The 16,792-nt window shown below is 52.9% G+C and overlaps 3 protein-coding genes across 4 annotated transcripts; all 3 read right to left on the bottom strand.

Annotated features, from left to right (window-relative positions):
- Positions 1 to 18: 18 nt before the first annotated feature.
- On the bottom strand, positions 19 to 7,050 carry LOC108889462 (E3 ubiquitin-protein ligase HECTD1; the record flags this gene model as incomplete). The annotated part of the gene is given in 16 exon segments (XM_018685905.2): positions 19 to 112; positions 201 to 279; positions 411 to 569; positions 1,130 to 1,611; positions 1,747 to 1,884; positions 1,962 to 2,163; positions 2,418 to 2,545; positions 2,696 to 2,778; positions 2,917 to 3,145; positions 3,234 to 3,288; positions 3,392 to 3,543; positions 3,967 to 4,037; positions 4,161 to 4,317; positions 4,414 to 4,547; positions 5,226 to 5,447; positions 6,351 to 7,050. Coding segments are annotated over 16 exon segments (2,704 nt in total), but the record flags the coding sequence as incomplete, so codon positions are not given.
- On the bottom strand, positions 7,050 to 15,792 carry LOC127138955 (E3 ubiquitin-protein ligase HECTD1). 2 transcript variants are annotated; one of them, XM_051067362.1, is made up of 16 exons: positions 15,624 to 15,792; positions 15,278 to 15,416; positions 14,589 to 14,759; positions 14,267 to 14,489; positions 13,915 to 14,178; positions 13,600 to 13,811; positions 12,401 to 12,547; positions 12,202 to 12,296; positions 11,973 to 12,078; positions 11,743 to 11,877; positions 11,401 to 11,540; positions 11,064 to 11,276; positions 10,685 to 10,795; positions 10,382 to 10,548; positions 10,120 to 10,296; positions 7,050 to 7,332 (listed from the first exon to the last, which is right to left on the bottom strand). In XM_051067362.1, the coding sequence occupies exons 1-16, from the start codon at positions 15,788 to 15,790 to the stop codon at positions 7,064 to 7,066; spliced, it is 2,736 nt and encodes a 911-aa protein (XP_050923319.1). In that variant the 5' UTR covers positions 15,791 to 15,792; the 3' UTR covers positions 7,050 to 7,063. The 2 variants fall into 2 exon arrangements, with proteins under 2 accessions (XP_050923319.1, XP_050923320.1); XM_051067363.1 differs by having other exon boundaries at positions 7,050 to 7,182.
- An 89-nt stretch (positions 15,793 to 15,881) lies between these two features.
- Positions 15,882 to 16,219, bottom strand: LOC108889461 (E3 ubiquitin-protein ligase HECTD1; the record flags this gene model as incomplete). The annotated part of the gene is given in 2 exon segments (XM_051067361.1): positions 15,882 to 16,020; positions 16,122 to 16,219. A coding segment is annotated over 1 exon segment (93 nt), but the record flags the coding sequence as incomplete, so codon positions are not given.
- Between the last annotated feature and the right edge of the window lie 573 nt (positions 16,220 to 16,792).

The raw sequence follows: 16,792 nt of genomic DNA, 5'->3' as shown, positions 1-16,792 counted from the left end.
GTAGTGTGGTGTGTGTACCTCTGAAGGCCTCCATCTGTTTCTGGATGCCCGTGTGCATACAGAAATCAAACATCAGCTCCACGTACTCCTCTGCATTCTCCATGGTCACCATCTGTACAACACACACACTCTCCTTCAGGACAGAGCTGACAGTGGGTATGAACCTGTGTGTGTGTGTGTGTGTGTGTGTGTGTTTTTACCTCATCGTCTCCGTTTGGTTTCAGGTCCACAGCTGAGAAACCGTGAACCTTAGAGGACGGACAGAACTGGAAGTTTAACCTGAGGGAGGAGACAGTGTTTTACTGTGAAACCTGCCACACTCTGTACAGACTTTAGTCTGGGTCCTTAAACGCACCACTCATGTCTGTGGCTGCAGATGTTGGTGTGTTTGTTTTTGTTTGTTTTTTTACCCTAGGTCCTCGATGCTGAGGGGGGGTCCAGAGCCGAGCGGGTTCCTGAGCATCAGGTCCTGCAGCCTGGTGTTCTTCTCATCCTCAGATAAACTCTTACTGGACAGAATCTGCCTCCTCTTCACCGCCAGCTCCTTCACCTCCTTCAGGAAGCTCGCCCTGCAGACAGAGACAGTTACACCTGTCCCACCTGTCCTCCTGTCCCACCTGTCCACCTGTCACTCCTGTCCCACCTGTCCCACCTGTCCACCTGTCACACCTGTCCTCCTGTCACACCTGTCCTCCTGTCACTCCTGTCCCACCTGTCCCACCTGTCCTCCTGTCCTCCTGTCCCACCTGTCCCACCTGTCCACCTGTCACACCTGTCCTCCTGTCACACCTGTCCTCCTGTCACTCCTGTCCCACCTGTCCACCTGTCCACCTGTCACTCCTGTCCCACCTGTCCACCTGTCCCACCTGTCACACCTGTCCTCCTGTCCCACCTGTCCTCCTGTCCCACCTGTCCCACCTGTCCTCCTGTCCCACCTGTCCCACCTGTCCTCCTGTCCTCCTGTCCCACCTGTCACACCTGTCCCACCTGTCCCACCTGTCCTCCTGTCCCACCTGTCACACCTGTCCTCCTGTCCCACCTGTCCCACCTGTCACACCTGTCCTCTCTGCCTGATTTATCATCGTTATACTTCCCTCAGGTGATGCACCTGTCGTGGGCGGCGTCTCACCTGTGCGGGTTGACGAGCTGGAAGTCGTCCCAGGTCAGGATGCCGTGGTACCAGGCCGGCGGTTTGGGTTTGGGTGGGTCCATGATGAACTCGGACTTGGAGTCCTCGTCGAAGCTGCCCACAGAGTAGGTCTCCTGGCTCTCCTCGGTGGACGCCTCCGACTGCACCTCGGACAGCAGCAGGAAGGGCGGGTGGGGCCGCTCAGGGTCGTGACCCTGCGGCGAGCTGCGGGACTGGTACAGCAGCTTGCTCATGTTGGACTTGATGTCCCCCATGCAGAGCAGCTTGAAGAAAGGCTGGGACACAGGCAGGTCCACCAGACGGTTGTCCTGGATGCACTTGGCCAGGAAGACGCCCAGGAAGTGAAAGAGCTTGGTGATTCGCTCCAGCTCCTCGCTGTCCTGAGGGAACGGCGCCGGGAAGAGGCCACAGGAGCGCTGCACGTAGAAACCAGGAGGCTTCAGACCGCCGCCCAGGTCCACCTGAGACACAGAGACACAGGGTCAGGACCAGGACCAGTTCACTGTGGTGGAGGTGAAACTAATACAGAGAACATTTAAAGACTAAAAACAGCTTCTCAGAGGCTGTGTGTGTGTGTGTGTGTGTGTGTGTCTGACCTGTCGTGACTCGTCGTCGGGGAAGTCGTCGTCACACAGCCAGATCCCCAGAGACGTCCTCTGGAACTCTGCAGCCACCAGAGCGTAAAACTCCAGCGTGGGACCGAGACCTGTTCCCTCCTCGCCCTGAAACTCCACCTGGACACAAACACACGCCGTCAGACAACAACACACACACACTTCACCGCTCATCACCTCCTGTGTCCACCTCTCACCTCCAGCACGGACTTCCTGTCGGCGTGGATCTGCATGACGGACTCGGCCCACTCCATCATGGCGTCTCCTCGCGGGACTTTGACTCGTTCGTGTTTGAGGCGACCGACCCTGAACTCTCCGGGGTCGTCCCGCCGCACCGTGGTGGACGGCCGAGAGCGCTCCATGGTCGCCTCCCGCCGGTTCTGCAGCCACACGATGGCCCTGCAGACGCAGCGAGGTCAGAGGTCAGAGGTCAGAGGTCAGAGCCTGTTTCCTGAGGTTCTGGTTTTATTGTGATTTTTTTCACCACGTTGATTCTTTAAATACGTAAGAAGACTCTCTCTCTGTCTCGGTTTAAAATGTCTGCCTGTTTTGTTGTGACTGTACAGACTGAAGCTTTGAACCAGGCCGGCAGTGTCAGGTCTGTGTGTTGTACAGCTGACAGTAGCAGTGTCTGTTCCCGCCCTCAGACTCACCTGGAGGCTCCGAAGGCGGTGCAGGTGAAGTAGAGCTGTCGGGTCTCAAAGGGGATGAGGAAAGGACACTTGGAGGTGAGCTGTTCACACCAGTCAGGCAGAGCTCCGCTGGCCAGAGCCAGAGGCTCCTGGGGAAACAACAGAGACCTGAGCTCAACCAGCTGCTGCCTTCACAGGTGAACTGCAGCTAGCCTCATGCTAGCTGAGCTAACACGCTGCAGTCATCTCTGACCACATCATTATCATTGTGCTGAGCTACAGACCGAGCTGTGACTGACCTCGATCTGCTGCAGGATCTTGGTTGTGATCTTCTTACTGGTGAACTCCTCTGGAGACGCGTTGAACTGCAGCTCGTCAACATCTGAACACAGAGCGGGGAAAACGGTTTATTTCATGTCTGAACGAGCCTGAACACTTTCAATCTGACAAACTGAAGAAAAGAGAGGACGATGAAGGTTTTACAGTGTAACAGAGTGTGTTTCAGTGTGTGTGTTCGTACCCTCCTGCAGTGTGCGAGCGTTGGAGGCGGCGTCTCCTCCGATGATGTAGAGGATGCGTAGCAGCTGCAGGACGTCCTCCACCCCGCAGGCGTTCTGACTGCAGCCCGCCTTCGCCTGCGCCGCCTCCCTGGCCCCGCCCAGGATCTCGCTGCTCTGATTGGCCGAAACCGAACCAGGACTCAGGCCACCGGAGCGACCCCCGACACCGACACCGTGCTCGCAGAAGTCCTGGAGGAGGAGAGCAGACGATTGGAGGAAGTTTAGAGGCTGAAAGAAGGAAAAGCAGCGAGTGTTTGTGTGGTGGAGTGAGAATCACCATCTTCCCGCTCTCCTTCTCCTTATCAGAGTCCTTCAGCTCTCTGTACATGATCCTGCAGGACACAACACACAGTCACAACTCATCATCAGAAACAGTCCACATTCAGACTGCTGCTCCTGCTCCTCCTCCTCCTCCTCCTCCTCCTCCTCTCTTACGTGTACGTCGGCTCCCAGATGCGTCGCAGTTTGTCTGTCTTCACGGCTCCGTTGCAGGAGAGCTGCAGCAGCCGCTGGACGTAGTAGAAGATGGTCGACTTGTAGTTGGACAGAGGAAGCTCCACCTCCCGGGTCGTACCCAGCCCCGCCACCTGGACACACACACAGGTGATCATCAGCACAGGCAGGTCGACGGCTGCTTCATGAGACGTTCAAGTGCAAACTGACTTCAGACCATGTGACTATTTTCAGCTGTAAGAGGCTTCTTCACATCACACCAAACTTAAAGTGAACACAACAGCGCTCGCTTTAACTCAGAGACCCTGAACGCCTCATCTGCTGCCGACTGCAGATTCAGGCTCAGCTTGACGTTTCAGATAAACCAGTTCAGACTGTGTAATATTTGTATCTGACACCATCGTCATGGTGACTCGGGTTAGGGTTACAGACAGGCTGCACGTCGTTCCTGAACCAATCACAGCTCTCCGTCCTTTACCAGGAGTTTCTGAAGCCCAGAATAAAAACCACAGTCACAGAAATGTCTCCTTTAACAATCCCAGTTCAGTCGGTCTTACCTTCAGAGTGAGAGCGAGGTGAGGAGAGGGAGCACACTCCACCTCCTCCTGAACCTCCGAACGAGGAGTTCCTGAGAGAAAACAACACGTACGGACATTTTGAAATCATGACTCCTGTTTCTTTTCTGCTGAATAAATGTTTTAAACCAGACCTGAGAGAGTGTGTGTGTGTGTGTGTGTGTGTGTGTGTGTACCTGGCGGGGGGATCTCCAGGTCCGTGGTCTGCTGGACGTTGGTTCTTCCTGGTCGGGGGTCGAAGGCGGGAACCAGAGCAGAGAACTGTCTCTTGAGGACGAAGTCGTCGTCCCACGTCCTCCTGCGACCTCCTTTGGTCTCGTACTCCTCCTCCTCCTGCAGGGAGAGCAGCCGCACACTCATTCCTCCTCATCCTCACCTCCTGTCACATTTATTCTACAACCCATAGAAACAAGAAGACAGTTTCTGTACCAGGACCTCCTCGTACTCCTGGTCCTCCTGATTGTCGTCTTCGTTCTCGTCGTCGTCGTCGTCCGGCTCGGGGAGGTCCTCCTCGTCGTCCAGCTCGGCCAATAACGTGTTGGCACGACAGCTGTCCAGGAAGTCTGCAGGAAGAGGAAACAGGAGACATGACGCTAACATCCACAGAGATCAGACACAGCAGCAGCGACGCTGGAACCTCCACTCTTTTTATTTGGTTTTTCCAAAGCAGATTTATATAATATATATTAAATATCATATATCTCAGAGTCAGAGACGTGCTGGACAGAGTGTTTGCTGATTCGTCTCAGGGCTGTGTGATATGTGTCGTTCATGCTGCAGAGGTGAAACCCTGCGTTTAGGAACCAGCTCCTGGATCGGTCTCAGCTGGTCCTTCTGATCAGAGCGACCTGGTTCTGTCTCACCAGCCATGAGGTGGACCGTAACATCATCATCCTCCACGTGATCGAAACATATTTGTGTAAAGAGTGGACGATGAGGACGGAGGGTTAGCTCGGAGCCTCTGGGTCTGATGTGGACCTGAGCTCTGAGAGCAGCTGCTGTAAATAACCTGAATCATCGTATCACACAGACCTGACTCTGTCGTCAAACCTCAGCTCTGTGCGACAGAACCATCACGATATTCAGACTGAAGTTAGGCAGCAGGTTAGCTGAAGCAGGCTGAGAGTGTGTGTGTGTGTGTGTGAGGACATTCTGGTTCTGACCTGGTTTGAGGGTTCAGGTCAGAGTGTCCTCACAGCTGCAGGAAGTGTGTGTGTGTGTGTGTGTGTGTGATCACCAACCATAGAGAGAGAACTCAGCCTCCTGGCCTGTGTCGCTCTCGCTGGACGTGGACGTCAGGCTGGTCGTCAGGGTGTTGCTTAGCAACTGGCCCACCGACAGACCCGTGGTGGCCGTGGCTACGTTATTGCTGCTGGTTACTATGGAGGTTGACATGGTAACGGTGGAGGTGGTGCCAGTGGTGGTGAGGTTAGGAAAGCTCTGAGCGCCCATGAGAGGAGAAGCTGCAAACAAACACAAACACAAACAAACAAACACAAACAAAGGGCGGTTAGTCGGTCAGAAACCAGAGAGACGAAGCAGCAGCTGAAGCTCGTTAAGCTCCGGTCAGCTGACCGGAGGCGGCTGCTGATTGGCTGCAGGATGAGGACCAGGACACCCACCCTGAACCTGGTCTCTAGTCCACCTCAGGTGTCAGTCTGAGAGGACGTCAGCATCTGTAGCCACCACACAGCAAACTCCACTCACCTGAGCATCACGTTACACCTGTTTCACCGGGCAGGTTTCACTCAGCGGAGACTCGACCTTATTCTGCTCCTTCATCACCGTATCACAATACTGAGCTAACATCAGGGCAACAGAAAGGACCATGAAGCCGTCTCAGACCACGTTACTGGTCCCGGCTGATTCACTCTGTGACTGATGAAGTGAGTGCTGCGTTTATTTAACTCACTGTAAACAGACAATAAAGCTACAAACAACCCACAATGCAACACTCTAAAATACCGTCGTTTCACTAGAACTCGCTCAATTTAAAGAGAAAGATTTTAATTTGACTTTTTAACTAAGTTACAAGGAGCTGGGTTTTATGGAGATTTGAGAAGGAATAAGAACTCTGAGTCGTATCTGTAGAGGAGTCGAATCCACACGACTGGTTTTCAGGTGAAGCTGGTTTAGACGCAGGTGAAGTGACTTTGACTGAGATTCTTTTAAAATGAACAGGTCCATCAGGTGTTTGCACCTGTGACGACCTGTACACCTGTAAACTGCTCGGGTTAGTGCGTGCTGATGAGTTAGTCCACACTACATTAACCAACAGGTCTGTTAAGTTTCAGTCTGGCGACAGTATCAGCACCTGACTGTAGTAATACAGTGCAGTATTAGTGTAGTAGTACTGGAGTACTCACTGGCAGTACTCATGACGTTCCTGCCCAGCGTGTTGGTGTTGTTGTCGCTGCTGCTGCGGCTCAGGTTCATGTTGTTGGTGGCGTTGGTGCGCGACATGTTGGGCGCACGGCGGACGAAGGACTCCATGAGGCTGGCCTCGCGGGACGACAGGTTGGGAACGCTGGCGCTGGAGCTCATGGGAGCGCCAGCGGCCAGCAGCGAGCTGACCGACAGCCGGGCGTTAGTGGCCGAGCACAGAGGTCTCTGAGAGGGCGTGTCCTTGCTGGACGACTCCGACACCGAGCTGACGTCGGGGGAGCTGACGCTCACCAGCCCCATGGAGATGGCGGTCGCCGGGTCGGTGGTCGCCGTGGATGAGTCCTTATTTCTGGCTTCGTCTCCGGGGGCGGGCGTGTCGGCGGTGAGCGTGCCGGAGCTGGACGCCGAGCCGGACCCGCCCTCCGCCGCGGCCGACAGCACGACGATCGGCTCCTGCTGCTGTCCGTCAGAGCCGACCCCGCCTCCCGTCACTCCCCCCGCCGCGGAGCCCTGGTCGAGCAGCAGCCCCTCGGCCCTCCTCTCCAGCCGCAGACCCCCCGCGCCCGGCAGCCCGGCGGAGGAGCTCAGGCTGATGTCGGAGGAGGAGGCGACGCTGCAGACGGAGCTGCTGCTGCCCTTCCTGCTGGAGGAGCTGGCCCCGCCGAGCGACGCGGCCCCGCCCTTGTCGGGACAGTTATTTTTCACCAGGCTGCTCCACGACTGCTGCTGCCGAGGACGACGAGGAGGTGGTGGTGGTGGCGCCGCCGCTGGCCGCCGGCGTCACGGACGGTCCCACCGTGGAGGAGGCGGGGCCTGAAACAGTGGATGAGACAGGTTTGGGTGACGGCGCTGTGGCAGCCGACTCAGGGTCGTACCCTGGAGCAAGCTTGAGGTCAAACTTCCCTTCAGCGCCCATACGGTAAGAGTTAGAGCCGCCAGCATCCCAGGTTACATCAATCCAGCCTGGATGGACAGAGAGATAGGAGGGAGACGGACGGATGGATGTCAGAGACCCGGCAGAGAGAGACAGAGACAGACAGAGAGAGAGAGGGGGACAGAGTGGTAGAGAGAGAGAGAGAGAGAGAGTGGTAGAGGGAGGTAGACAGACAGCAGAGAAGCAGCTTACAGTCAGAGCAGCTCCACACTGGACCACAACAGCAGATTTTCATTTAAAGTCACAATGAAAAGTCAAAGTTTCTCGAGGTCTTGAGAAACTTTTGTGCACAAACCTGTGGGAGAGTCCACAGAAATTTATTTTGAGCTTGGCCGAGAGTCGGGGGGAAAAGAACGAGATGTCAACAAACTTTGAGATGTCGTGCAACTTTCAAGATCTTGTCGAAGTACATCTTTAGTACCAACCTTCAGATTTTTGAACATCATGTATGAAAAACTGATGTAACTTAGTGATATTTGTAGTTTCAGGTTTTAATATCAACACAAAAACTAAAAATATGAAAGCCAAACAAAGAGAAGAGGAATCCTCTTAACAACCTGCTCACTTTGTTAAAATGAGCCAAATTCAAAACGTTCTTCTTCCTTTAATCCATCCAGTCCCACTGCGACAAGGAACACGTTCTGTGCATCATTAAATATTCAATAAATGAAGTAATAACCATAACAACACTGTTTCACTGTGACTTTAAAGACCATGAGGTTCTGGACTCTACTCGTGGAGGTTTTGGTCCAGGTGGAGCGACGAGAGAGAAAAATATGAACACAGTCACAGAAAATGACAATCAAAGCAAAAGTAGAAAATATTCCTGGCAAATGCAAAAGCGTCAAAGCCACAGAGAAGGAGATCAAACAATAACGTCATCCTGGATCATGATTCAGTACAACATGACAATCAACAGAGTCTCTGACAGGACCAGGTCTGAACCCAGAACACGGGGGGGGGGGGGGGGGAGAGGAGGAGAGGAGGAGGGAGGAGGAGGAGGAGGAGGAGGAGGGGGGAGGAGGGGGAGAAGAGAGGAGGAGGAGAAAGGAGAGAGGAGGAGGGAGGAGGGGGAGAGGAGGAGAGAGGAGAGAGGAGGAGGGAGGAGGAGAGGAGGAGGGGGGGGGGGGAGGGAGGAGAGGAGGAGGGAGGAGAGGAGGGAGGAGGGAGGAGGAGGAGGAGGAGAAGAGAGGAGGAGAGGAGGAGAGGAGGGGGGAGGAGGAGAAGAGAGGAGAGAGGAGGAGGGGGAGGAGGAGGAGGGGGAGGAGGAGAGAGGAGAGGGAGGAGGAGAGAAGGAGAGGAGGAGGAGGAGGGGAGAGGAGGAGAGGGAGGAGGGAGGAGGAGAGGAGGAGGGAGGGGGGAGGAGGAGGGAGGAGGAGGAGGAGGGAGGAGGACAGGAGGAGGGAGGAGGAGGAGAGAGGAGGGGGGAGGGGGGGAGGAGAGAGGAGGAGGAGGAGAGGAGGGAGGAGAGAGGAGAGGGAGGAGAAGAAAGGAGAGAGGAGGAGGGAGGAGGGGGAGAGGAGGAGAGAGGAGGAGGGAGGAGGAGAGGAGGAGAGGAGGAGGGAGGAGGAGGGAGGAGAGGAGGAGGAGGGAGGAGGACAGGAGGAGGGAGGAGGGAGGAGAGAGGAGGGGGAGGAGGGGGAGGAGAGAGGAGGAGAGAGGAGGAGAGGAGGAGGGGAGGAGGAGGAGAGGAGGAGAGGGGGAGGAGAAGAAAGGAGGAGGAAGAAGGGAGGAGGGAGGAGGGAGGAGGAGGAGAAAGGAGGAGGAAGAGGGAGGAGGACAGGAGGAGGGAGGGGGAGGAGGAGGAGGAGAAGAAGGAGGGAGGGAGGAGGGCGTTTGTCGATTATCACTTCCTCTCAGCTCTGACCTCTAACGCTGACGGCCCAGGTGACCTGCTGCTGCTGTTTCTAACAGTAACACCTGAGCTCCTCACCTGTTCACTAACAGAACCCTGCAGCTGCAGAGTAAACAGACCTCACATACAGCTCAGGTTAGTCTGGATAAGTCCAGGGCTGCAGTGCATGTGTGAAATAATAACAGCTAATACAGACGTCTCTCTGAGAACAGCTATGATCCAATCAGTGTATCTGAACCTGCTGAAACAGACAGCTCTGAGGTCGACTCTGCTGGAACCTCTCACTTGGACTCGAGGATGAACTGATTAGAGTCTGGTGTTTACGCTGATGAACTGGGATGAACGGTGGTGGAGGAGGTGATTCTAGTTTCTAACTTCCAGCTGCAAATTAAAGTGAGCAGAAAAAGATGAGTGGAGAATGAAGCTGTGTGTAGGAACAAAGATGTGGATCACAGGCTGTCAGGACGGAGAGAAACAACAGTTACAGACCAGACGTGTCCGACGGATTCTAACCAACCAAAGCTGGCTGTAAAAATCCTTCCAGGTGCAGGTTTCACTCTGTTTACAGAACTACTGCTGCTACAGAGGACAATCATCAGACTGATGTGAAGTACCCCTTACATTAGAGAGGATTAATGAATAGAAACTGTGGGCAGACATTAGAAACCAGCAGATATTGAAGTTAGTTTAGTTTTCTGAACTGGAGCCTGTGATTCTTCACCTCAGTCTCTGGATGTTTCAGACAGACTCATCTACAATCTGAGCTCCTGAATTTCAAATTCTGGAAAATACAAACACAGTTTTAACAATTCAGATGCTGGAGGGAACGTCTGTCCACAGCTGAGCCTCTGAACAGACCCTGAGACCAGAGGAGTTCAGGTGTCTGCTGTGAGAGTCCTCGCTCCTCTGAGGCTGAAACACCAACAACAGGTTTAGATTTCTCAGTTAGGACGTGTCTTACCGTTGTGAGCCTCTCCGGTGACCGTGCCCTCTCCCGCCGGGTTTCCGTCCTGGTCTCGCCACTTCCAGTCGATGCCGCGGACGACCCGTGCCCCAGGAACGATGTACTTCATCACCTGGGAGCGAAACAGGCGCCGCTGGCGGCGGAGGTTCGCCTCCGCCTCCTTCACAGCTTTACCTGAGGGAGGACGACAGAGAGAGACGGGTTAATGAAAAGAAAGAGGAAAAGAAAAACAAAGCGGAGGACGTTGACGTGTCCTCACCGAGCTGGTCCTCGCAGACGGCGGTGACGGTGCCGTACAGCTCCAGTCCAGACAGGGACAGGTAGTGAGTCTGACCGCTGGCGTTCTTCCCCATCTGTTTGATCCTGATGTGTCTCCAGCCCTGCTTCTCCTCTTTGGACGGGTCCAGAGGCCACGTGGCCGTCGACCTGTACAAACACCCACACAACAAATCAGGCTCTGGCTGCGTGCTGCCTTCAGGTCATAGCTTATCATCTGTAAATATGAGCTCCAGGTGTGTAGGATTAGTGAGGAGTTCAGGGGACTGAAACATGAGTGTCGTACCCTGGTTCGTTGAGGCTGCAGTCGTCTACATGAGTGTAAAGAGTCGTCCAGTTCTGACCGTCCTTCGACACCTGAAACACCCAGTTCCTCAACGCAGAGCGGCCGTAACCCCTGAGAGAGGAGGAGGAGGAGGAGGAGGAGGAGGAGGAGGAGGAGAGAGAAAAGGATGAAGCTCTGCACTGAAACCTACGTTAGTTTCGTTACCTGGCGTGTCTCAGGGTGTGTGTTTGTTTCGTTACCTGGCGTGTCTCAGGGTGTGTGTTTGTTTCGTTACCTGGCGTGTCTCAGGGTGTGTGTTTGTTTCGTTACCTGGCGTGTCTCAGGGTGTGTGTTTGTTTCGTTACCTGGCGTGTCTCAGGGTGTGTGTTTGTTTCGTTACCTGGCGTGTCTCAGGGTGTACGCTGAGGGAATGACCCAGAGGCCGAGGTCGACGGCGAACCAGGCGTTCTTGTCGTCGTTAGTGTGGCAGTTCAGGGCGGAGCTATCCCGACTCAGGATGTCCTCCAAGCGCCCGTAGGGGAGGTTACGCCCCTCTGATGATGTCACCACCACCAGGCCGTAGGCAGCAGGGTTTACCCACTCGTACGCCGTCCTGAGCACAACAGAAAAGAGGTTTAACAACGCTGGAATGTAACTGAAACTCCAGCTGAGAGACTGAGACGTCTGTCACAGAGAGAATAACGTCAGATTAAACTCTGCAGGGTTCAGGTTCTTACTTGGCGTTGGTTCCGACCCAGTAGATGATGCCGTTCTCGTCAAAGTCGTGCTGGTGTCTGAAGGTGAAGGTCTGTCCTTCCCTCAGCTTCCTCACAAAGACGAAGGACGAGCGCTCAAAGTCATACCACTGCTTCGCCACCTGGAGGACGAAGGAGGAGGAGGAGGAGGAGGAGGTTAACGAGGAGCTGATTCTACATCAAAGTGAAATATTTATTCCCAGTGAAACGAGGTACAGCTGCAGCTAATCTGACATGAACGTCTAGAAAAGACTGTGTCAGATTGGATCTTCTTGTACATGTGTGTGTGTGTGTGTGTGTGTGTGTGTAATGTCGTGTCCTCACCATCTTCAGCAGGTACTGCTCCAGAGACTCCACAGTAGCGAGCGGCTCCATCTTCAACATACGCCCCGTCCGGTCGATCAGAGCCGTCTCACCCGGCGCTCGCTCGAGACGGAAACGCAACCTCCTCGTCAAGATCTGATCAACACACAATTAATTAATTAACACAGTTAAACACAGTTTAACAGTTTGTCCGTCTGAGTAAACCTGAAAACAGACTGAGACTCACTCACCTGCAGGTTGTAGGAGGATCCTGGAGTGTCATACAGGTGCAGAGGTAGACGTTCAATTGACTCCAGGACAGCTATCAGTTTACGGATTAAGGCAACAGCTGGTCGGCTGCAAACACACAAACACACACAGGTCAAACCCTCAGTCTGAGTCAGTGTGTGTCTGATTCTAACAGATGAATCAGTTCATTAACTGAAGGAGGATGTGGTGACTCATTAAAACCATCGTTACCTTTCATCGTCTTCATTCTCGCTGAAAGCCGCCTTAAAGACATTGATCCTCTCCATTAAAGGCTTACAATCATGTTTCAGGTCCAGTTCCACGCTCTGCACACAGACACAGCACAGACACTCTGAGCAGGTTGAAAACAAGCCGACTTGTTTTTCCAGGTGAAGACGTGATAACCTGGTTCTAACGTGGTTTAACTCACATTGTTGAGGACCGTGAACAGAGCCTGGACCAGGCCACTGCTGCACATCTCATACGGAGAGATGGTGTTTTCATCCTTCAAAACTACAATCAGGTTCTCCAGAGCGGTTTTCATCAGGTCCCTCCACGTGTTCTCCCCTTCAATACACTGCAGACACAACAACACACAGCTCGTCAACAACAACAACAACAACATCAACACACAGCTCGTCAACAACAACAACAACAACATCAACACACAGCTCGTCAACAACAACAACAACAACAACATCAACACACAGCTCGTCAACAACAACAACAACAACACACAGCTCGTCAACAACAACAACAACAACACACAGCTCGTCAACAACAACAACAACAACACACACAGCTCGTCAACAACAACAACAACAACATCAACAACAACACACAGCTCGTCAACAACAACACACAGCTCGTCAACAACAACAACAACACACAGCACGTCAACAACAACAACATCAACAACAACACACAGCTCGTCAACAACAACAACAACACACAGCACGTCAACAACAACAACATCAACAACAACACACAGCTCGTCAACAACAACAACAACACACAGCACGTCAACAACAACAACATCACACAGCTCGTCAACAACAACAACAACACAGCTCGTCAACAACAACAACAACACACAGCTCGTCAACAACAACAACAACACACAGCTCGTCAACAACAACAACAACAACAACACACAGCTCGTCAACAACAACAACAACAACACACACACCAACAACACACAACCTCAACAACAACAACAACACACAGCACTCAACAACAACACACAACAAAACAACAACACACAGCTCGTCAACAACAACACACAGCTCGTCAACAACAACAACAACACCACACAGCGCATCAACAACAACATCACACAGCTCGTCAACAACAACAACACACAGCACGTCAACAACAACATCACACAGCTCGTCAACAACAACAACAACAACACACAGCTCGTCAACAACAACAACAACAACACACAGCACATCAACAACAACAACAACACACAGCACGTCAACAACAACAACAACACACAGCACATCAACAACAACAACAACACACAGCACGTCAACAACAAGACGTGTATTCACACCTAAATTCATCCTGAGACCAACAACAGCTGAGGCTGAGTCTGTCTGTTGGTGTGTGTGTGTGTGTGTGTACCTGTCTGTTGGTGTGCAGCTCCCAGGCGGACTCCAGCTGTGTGGAGATGTTCCTCAGGGTGACCACCACTCCTCTGGGCATGCTCTCCACAGCTTTGAAGTGGTCGTCGTACAGCTCCCTCGCCATGCTCTTCACCTTCTGCTTCGTCTTCTCCAGCTTCGACTTCAGCTTCCTGCCTCTCTTCCCCGTCCAGCCCGTCACAAACTCAGAGCCTGCACGCACACACACACACAGAGAGAGCAGAAAACAACATTAATTCTCAGCTTGGGAACTAAGTTTACAGGTTTACGTCGGTGCGTTGGTGCTGAGACTCACCCAGCGACGTCTCGGCGGTGAAGGAGTGTTTGGTTCCCCTGTTGGACTCGAAGACGAAGCCCGGCAGGTCCTCCTTCAGGATGGTGGCCTGCTGTCCGTCTGAGTTGTGGATGGCGATCTCTCCGTCCTTCAGGCAGGTCAGGGACCAGTTCCCCACGGTCAGCTTGGTGGGACCCACGCTGGACAGGATGGGCTGACTGGCTGTGACGGGCTTCACCTGACTCCTCGCCCGCTGCAGCTTCTCCAGGAACTCACTGCGAGACTCTGCAGGGGGGAGGGAGAGAGGAACTGAGTCACAGCTACAGAGAGAACCAGAGGTCAGTTTGCAGTGTTGTGAGCGTGTTAATGGTACCTGAGCTGTCCGACCCCCCCTCTGGACTCCCGCTGGAGTACATGGTGGCCAGCTTCCCGTCCAGGATGAACCTGAACCAGCCGTTGGAGCCGTTAGAGAGTTCGAGGGCGGCGGCGTCGGACCAGATGTACAGACAGTCCCTCCCTCTGATGATGGACCAGTCCCTCCAGTGATACGGCTTCCCCTGCTGGATCTCCCTCGCATCCTCCTGCACCTCCTCCTCCTGCAGCAGAGACAAGACATGAAGGGGTTCAGTCAGATCTTCTCCGGACACCCTGAGCGCTCGGCTACGGCCCCGCTGGACGACTCTCTCTCGCTCTACCTTCTCAGGCTTCGCTTCGTCCTCGTTCTCGTCATCGGACGCCGGTCCAGCCAGAGTGGACACCTTGTTGATGACTCCCAGTCGAGCCAGCTGGTCGAGGAAAACGTCTCCTCCTTTATCCACCAGATCTCTGATGATCTGCAGAGCCAGGAGGTGACCGTCATCATCGTCCTGAGACAGAGACACAGACACACACAGAGTTTAGCTGGAGTTTTGTTTCCTGTGGTTTCCTCAGACAGACCTGCCAACTAAACTGACACAGGAAGGATCACTGCTGTGTGTTTGAGTCTAATAGTGAAATAACTCAGTGAGTGTGTGTACATCTCTGTCTTTTCTCTCCAACACAGACTCAGTTTGTATTGAAGTTCTTTATTGCTGGAGCTCTGGTTCTACAGCACAGCAGCAGATAAAAACCAACAACAACATCAGATATTCAATTATTCATAAACAAACACGTCAACATTAGACCACTTTATTAGGTACACCCTTACAACCCAGTACATCAGCTCAGAGGTTCTGTTGAGCTGCATCATGTTGACAATGTTCTAATATTCTGACCCCTCATGTTTGTATGAGGTGGACTAAACATTAGAAACACTTCAGCTGAGCTGTTGGATTGGATCGACTGATCTGTGTGTGTGTGTGTGTGAGTGTGTGTGTGTGTGTGTGTGTGTGTGTGTGGTGTGTACCTCCTGGTCCAGGACAGTAGCAGTGATCTCCACCAGCACAGTGGGCAGGTTGTGTCCCGTCTCACTGTCACACACCTCCTTCAGCAGGACTTCACTGCTGTAGTGAACCATCTTCCTGATCAGAGCCAGACTGGCTTTCCTAAAACACACACACACAAATACACTCACACACCTCTGTTTTTTGTCATTGTGAACCATGTCTTCCTCAGTGAGTCACTGAGATTTAAAGGAGCAGTTCACCTGCTCTGAGCTAATTAAAGAGGTTAAAATGGAGGCAGGTGAATCTGCTAACATCTAAAGGAGCAGTTCAGTGATGTGAGCAGCACCTGTGCAGTGGCATGTTTACCTAATAGAAGGCAGCATGGTTTGCTGAAAGGTTTGTGCAAAAACAGGCAGCAGTCTCTTCAGGTAGATCGGAGCCATCTCTGGGTCTCCTTTGGGCTCGCTGCCCTCCTCCTCCTCCTTGTTCACATCTTTCTTCTTCTTGTCGTCGCCTTTGTTCACCGGACACATCCAGTCCCTGAAACACACACTCACGTTACCTCACTCCACCTGCTCAGGGCTTTTCTGTTCAAGACAAAGTGAATGACCAGCAGGATATAAGAGCTGCTGTGTCCTCAGTCCTCACCTGGGGACTGCAGGATAGCCACCACCTCACTGTGTCCTCTCTCCCGGGCCTTGTCCAGAGGAGTCTTCCCGTCCTCGTCTCTCAGGTCGGGGTTGGCTCCGTGACGCAGCAGAGTCTGCACACACACACACACGATAACAGGACTGAATACACACAACAGGCTGCTGGATTCACAGTGTGTAGATCTGTGAGTGTGTGTGTGTGAGTGTGTGTTACCTTGGCTACTTGTGGGCGTCCGAAACAGGCAGCGTAGTGTAGTGATGATGACCTCTGACCTCTGTTGACGTCCGCCCCCTTTCACATAGAAACTCCACCTGCAGCACAGAAACAAACGTGATTGGTCGAACTGAACTGAGGCAGGAAAACACAAACAAACAAAAGCAGATGAAATTTTTGAAAAGATTTTTGTCTCCATCTTATTTTTCTTTTTTGTTGGAAGTGATTTCTGTTTGAATTGAGCAGCTCCTTCATTTCCTCTATGCTTTGTTGTGACAGCATGAATGCTCTGGTTTCAGGGTCAGAGGTCCTGTCATGCTGGTGGTCTGGATTAATCAGAGGATCATTAACGTCGTCATCTTCTGCAGACTGAAGGTGTGAACCAAACTAATAGAAATCCATCCAATAGTTACTGAGAGATTCTAGAACAGTGAAGGTTTTTGGTGTGTGTGTGTTTTCCTGTACCATTTCCTGTGTGCCGAAAGCTGAAGCCCAGTTGAGCAGCGTCTGTCCAACGTCGTCCATGAAGTTCACCTCAAAAGCTGCGACAGAACACAGAGTTTTTACCAGTCACAACAGTGGAAATACTCAGATCTTTATCTGCAGAAGTCTCGGCGCCTCCGTGTGTTTCTGTTCTTACCTCCGGTGTCGATGGCGTCGATCAGAGCGTC

This window comes from Lates calcarifer, unplaced genomic scaffold (genome assembly GCF_001640805.2).
Source record: "Lates calcarifer isolate ASB-BC8 unplaced genomic scaffold, TLL_Latcal_v3 _unitig_1564_quiver_3897, whole genome shotgun sequence".
Lineage (NCBI taxonomy): Eukaryota > Metazoa > Chordata > Actinopteri > Centropomidae > Lates > Lates calcarifer.
This window is presented reverse-complemented; position numbering and strand designations above follow the sequence as displayed.

What these genes read in the sequence shown, in the direction of transcription:
- LOC127138955 (XM_051067362.1), bottom strand. Translation starts at nt 15,790, where the DNA reads ATGTGTCCGGTGAACAAAGGCGACGACAAGAAGAAGAAAGATGTGAAC. An exon ending in GAGAATGAAGACGATGAAAG is followed by an intron (nt 12,079 to 12,201) that starts GTAACGATGGTT and finishes GTGTGTTTGCAG; the next exon opens with CCGACCAGCTGTTGCCTTAA. An exon ending in GATCCTCCTACAACCTGCAG is followed by an intron (nt 11,878 to 11,972) that starts GTGAGTGAGTCT and finishes TGTGTTGATCAG; the next exon opens with ATCTTGACGAGGAGGTTGCG.